We start from the raw sequence: 5,583 nt of genomic DNA, 5'->3' as shown, positions 1-5,583 counted from the left end.
TCGCGCGAAAGTCGGATTATAATTCTTGAGCAAGCGTAAGATCGCCACCGTCTCCTCCCTGATCGACCGACTTTCACTGATCACAGACATATACTTTCTCTCGGTGAAGGAAGGAAGGAATGAAAGAAGGAAGGAGGAAGGAATGAAAGAAGGAAGGAAGGAAGGAATGAAAGAAGGAAGGAGGGAAGGAATGAAAGAAGGAAGGAAGGAAGGAATGAAAGAATGAAGGAAGGAAGGAAGGAAAGAATGAAGGAAGGAAGGAAAGAATGATGGAAGGAAGGAATGAAAGAAGGAAGGAAGGAATGAATGAAAGGAAGGAACGAAGGAATGAAAGAAGGAACGAAGGATGGAATGAATGAAAGAAGGAAGGAATGAGAGAAGAAAAGAAGGAATGAAAGAAGGAAAGAATGAGAGAAGAAAAGAATGAATGAAAGAAGGAAGGAATGAAGTAAGGAAGGAAAGAAGGGGTGAAAGAAAGTTGAGATATTTTTGCCTTCTCGCTTTAGAAAATACACGGCTCTTTAACTTGTGTGTGTGTGTGTGTGTGTTTATCTATGTACACATGAATATATGTAAGTAACTGTTCTGTACGCAAGTAAAAGTGAGTGAAAGTGAAGTAGACACAATGTTTATGTATATCTATGATCTTGTCCGTGTGTGTGTGTGTCTGTGTGTGTGTGTGTGTGTGTGCGCGCGCCACCATGATTACAGACATACAGACACACCACATTGTTCACCTGTTATAGTGAAGGAAGAACACGCACAGAACATTTCACACCTGACTCGTTAATTAATGCGAAGGTAGACATATGACTTGGGTCTGGTTCCCGAGTCAGGTTTGGTCTGGTTTTGTGAGTCGACGTGTTGTTACGCCCTTTTTGAGTGACCCAACGCAACCTGTCTGTCTGTCTGTCACTTCGTCTGATGAAATCTATTTAGGTAATCACTGTCAATACATTCTGTCATTTTATTTGTTTATTATTATTTCAGTGTGTCTCTTTTTCTCTCTCTATCTTCCTATCCATCTCTCTCTCTCTCTCTCTCTAGGTATGAATCTCTCTTCTTTCTCTTTCACCGTATCTCTCTATCTCTACCATCTGTCTTATCTCCACACCTGTCTTATCTCCACACCTGTCTATCTCCACACCTGTCATATCTCCACACCTGTCTATCTGTTCATCTAAATAAATATCCAAGAGAGAAATGTGAAAAACTTTTAAAAGTAACTAAAATCTCTCACTCACTCTCTCCTCCCTCTCCCTCCCTCCCTCTTCCCTCACCCTCTCTCTCCTCCCTCTTCCCTCACCCCTCTCTCCCCTCCTCTTCCCTCACCCCTCTCTCCTCCCTCTTCCCTCACCCTCTCTCCCTCTACCTTCCCTCAGCACTCCTTTCCTCCCTTGCCTCCCCCACCACCACGGAACAGTAACCTACCTCAGGTGACAGTGAAAGGATTACCTGTTTGCTTGTTACTTAAATGTATCTAATTATTTATCCAAGTAAGTGATTTTTTTTCTTTAGTTTCTGTTCAGGTGTGAAACGAAATGTTGAGTTTCATTAATATTTATATGGTATTTTGTGTGTATGTGTGTCAAGTTATTGTCACGGGTTAATGGTGTGGTTTTAACAGTTATTAACAACACACAACACGAGGTTAATTTCTCAAAGAGTTATAACTTAAACCATCGTTCTCTAAAGGTTAAGGGAGTAACTACCACTGTTTTTTCCTGGTTGTCTGTCGTTCCTTTAGCATTTAGTGAACTCATCGTCTCTTTAGCTTTTATGAATCACACACAAACACACACACACACACACACACATACACACACACATAGAGTTATCGCTCGTTTACTTCTGTTTCATAATTACTGTATTGTTTATTTTATTATGTATCGTAATTATCGTTGTTGTGGAGTAATTATCAATATGGCAATAGTTGTTCATTTAAGCTTTTTGTGATTATTATTATTATTTTAGTTATATAGTTTACTTATCATATTCAGTTATATACCATAATTATTCTTCTCTTTACATTAAACAATCATTATTTAACTACTGTATTTAACATTACTGTCTTATAATTTTTATCATTATTGTCTAAGTAAAGTCTCCATTTATTTTAGTTTTATCTGCCTTCACTCTCCACTAACTTGTAAAAAAACACGACCATAGATCTCTCTTTAACTCATTCTTGTGGGTGGATTAACGACAACAAGTCCTTCCTTCTGCTACTAATTAAATATTTCCGTTAAACACAAGAACATCATAAATTAAGTTATTTGTTATTGATAAACTTTTACTTTTTATCTTCTTCACCGATAATATTACTGAGTGGTGTGTGGCAGACGCTTTAACAGTAAGCCGACCAACGTTTTCTCAGGGCGGATGGGAAATAATTTGAAACGTTTGCATCAGCCGGTCGCCTTTTGATGTCAATGGTGTTCAAGATGTTAATATTATAAAGAGGTGGAGTTTATTGGTGTTTTGTGTCGATAATTGTCGCTTAGGTGTTACTTATGGTCGCCTAGAATGTGTGTGGAAGATGTTTTATTTAAGTGACGGTCTGATCTGTCTGGCGCCAAAACTCGGAAAATATAAATAAGTTTCGTATATAATTAATAATCGACTATTTGATTATCTTTTAATTGTTAATGAACACTCACAGCTTCCTCCTGCATCTCCCTCGTCGATTCATCTTCATTATCAAAGTTCCCCAAAGTTCCAGGAGGTAGAGTTAGTCTCACCGCAGAGACAAGCACTAAGGCAGATACACTTCTTTCCCCTTTGAGGTACACACAGCCACTGGATGCTCCTCGGCGCTTCCACCCGTATATATGAAAGGCCACCACTACCTGAAGGAGGGAATCCCGGCGTGTTAGAGGGAGGAGGTGTGGTGGTGGTGTTCAAGGTTGCGCAGTGTGAGTCTTACTTTCTCTCTCACGCGCATTCCCCATCCACCTCCCCCACCTTCGTCAACACCTTTTCTTTACTACTTAATCTTCTCAGGGTCTTCGTCACTTGTCAGCTTACTGGCAGGTCGAGCGGTCGGTCAGTTGTGTGTTGCTTCATGTACTGACTCGTCATGTTCCACACTTCCCTAAACGGTCAAGTCTAGACCTCACACGTGGTACTGTCAGTCCACTCGCTGGCAAGCTGTCTGTACCGAGAGCTTTACCTATGAGGCGCTTGTCCACGTACATTAAACCTCCTCTGTCCTTCTGTAGTATAAACTGATTAAACGTTGTAGTATCTTCTGGTAAGAGAGGTATAGGAGTGTCCAGGTGAGTAGTGGCTCATCAGTAGACGTTATTGGTCAGTTGGCAGTCCTTCTCGGGAGACTCTCAGTACAGTACCCCATGCGTTACACCTCCATCAACCTATTAAAAGCAGTTCATCAAGGATCTTCATGTTCAACCATCTAGTTTGTTATTAACATTATTAATTTTTTCTTCAGTTTTAACAATAATCCAACAATTTGAGATCTTTGTTAATATAAATTTCTACATCTTTATCACGTTTAGTTTTAGTTAGGGGAAAATGTCTATGTTCTATTGAGACATGTGGTAAGTCTTCTTACTGTGACCACGACCATCGTCCATCATCCTCTTGTGAGTCTTGACAGTTCTTAGCATTTTTAACCACTGATTAACCTAACCCAACCTCCCTCATTAACCTAACCTAACCTAACCTAACCACTGATTAACCTAACCTAACCTAACCTAACCCAACCTCCCTCATTAACCCAACCTCCCTCATTAACCTAACCTAACCTCCCTCATTAACCTAACCCAACCTCCCTCATTAACCTAACCTCCCTCATTAACATAACCTGCCCTCTGTGATTAACTTACCGTCACCAGGAAACATTTGTACACCGTCTGGTATATTGTGTACACGAGACAAACAACTTGAGGACACCACACGGACGAGTTGAAGCCTTTGTTTACTGCATTGTTTACCACCCTCAAGACAGTCTACAGTCCATAATACAGCGTCGTGTATTTATGTATTCTGTAACTTATCGAATAAAATCACTATCAGATACCTCAGTAAAGTTAAAGAAAATAATGTAAATCTTACCACCATGTCTCCAGCAGCTGTGTTAGGCAGGAAAATCCCGGCATAAATCAGTGGTGGTATGCCTTGGTATGTTGTTCTGTTGGGCATCTCTGTTGTAGACCTGTCAGGGCATCTCTGTTGTAGACCTGTCGGGGCATCTCTATTGTAGGTCTGTCGGGGCATCTCTGTTGTAGACCTATCGGGGTAGGTGTTGTAGATCTACCGGGGCATGTGTTGTAGGCCTGTCGGGGCATCTCTGTTGTAGGTCTGTCAGGGCATCTCTGTTGTAGACTTATCGGGGCATGTGTTGTAGATCTGTCGGGGCATGTATTGTAGACCTGTCGGAGCATCTCTGTTGTAGACCTACCGGGGCATGTGTTGCAGGCCTGTCGGGGCATGTGTTGTAGACTTGTCGGGGCATCTCTATTGCAGGTCTGTCAGGGCATCTCTGTTGTAGACCTGTCGGGGCATCTGTGTTGTAGACCTGTCAGGGCATGCGTTGTAGACCTGTCAGGGTATTTCTCTTGTAGACCTGTCAGGGCATCTCTGTTGTAGACCTGTCGGGGCATGTGTTGTAGACCTGTCAGGGCATGCGTTGTAGACCTGTCAGGGTATTTCTCTTGTGTGTCAGGCATCTCTGTTGTACCTGTCAGGGCATGTGTTGTAGACCTGTCAGGGCATCTCTGTTGTAGGTCTGTCAGGGCATCTCTGTTGTAGACTTATCCGGGGCATGTTGTAGACCTGTCAGGGCATGTGTTGTGACCTGTCGGGCATCTCTGTTGTAGATCTATCGGGGCATGCGTTGTAGACCTGTCAGGGTATTTCTGTTGTAGACCTGTCGGGGCATGCATTGTAGACCTGTCGGGGCATGCGTTGTAGATCTGTCAAGGCATGCGTTGTAGACCTGTCGGGGCATGTGTTGTAGACCTGTCAGGGCAGCTCTGGCATAACATGTGTTGCAGTTATCAATTGGTCATCTCTCTGCCCTCGTCTTTAATTCCTTTGTTTACCTTGTTATATCAATATGGTCCACCACAAACACTATTACATATTTATATAACAGGTACAGTATATACAATGTGCTGTGTATGCGTGTACCGAGCAGAGGTCCTCCCCACCTGCTATGTGGCAGTGAGACATGGGTCACAAATCAAGCCACTCGAAAACTTTTACCACCATAGTCTACGTTCCATCCTCCGAGTTCGCTGGGAAGACAAGAGAACAAATGCCAGTATTCTCGCTGACACCAACTGTAGGAGCATCGAGGCTACCATTATCCATGAACAACTACGCTGGACTGGCCTTGTTACCTGCATGGACGACAGTAGACTGCCAAAGCAGCTACTTTACAGTCACATAACGAATAGTAAACGTAACACTGGCGGGCAAGTGTAAAGGTATAAGGATAGTCTTAAGACAAACCTGAAAAAGTGCCAAATTGACCCCCTCACCTGGGAGACGATTACTCCACACCGTAACGCTTGGAGGAGCACCACACAAGAAGGTGTCAATACTTTCGAGTGAGCC

The 5,583-nt window shown here is 42.7% G+C and overlaps 1 protein-coding gene across 1 annotated transcript in view; it reads right to left on the bottom strand.

The window, feature by feature from the left end:
- Window positions 1-2,814, bottom strand: part of LOC121859067 (peroxidase-like) — a 34,298-nt gene extending 31,484 nt beyond the window's left edge. Inside the window, exon 1 of the mRNA XM_042355729.1 lies at window positions 2,661-2,814. Coding sequence (XP_042211663.1) covers window positions 2,661-2,698 — 38 coding nt within the window. The 5' untranslated portion in view covers window positions 2,699-2,814. The remainder of the gene's footprint in view (window positions 1-2,660) is intronic.
- Window positions 2,815-5,583: the final 2,769 nt, after the last annotated feature.

The sequence above is a fragment of the Homarus americanus genome, unplaced genomic scaffold, assembly GCF_018991925.1.
Source record: "Homarus americanus isolate GMGI-L3 unplaced genomic scaffold, GMGI_Hamer_2.0 scaffold5773, whole genome shotgun sequence".
Classification (NCBI taxonomy): Eukaryota; Metazoa; Arthropoda; class Malacostraca; order Decapoda; family Nephropidae; genus Homarus; species Homarus americanus.
Note: the sequence above shows the minus strand (reverse complement) of the source record. Positions and strands in the feature narration are given on the sequence as shown.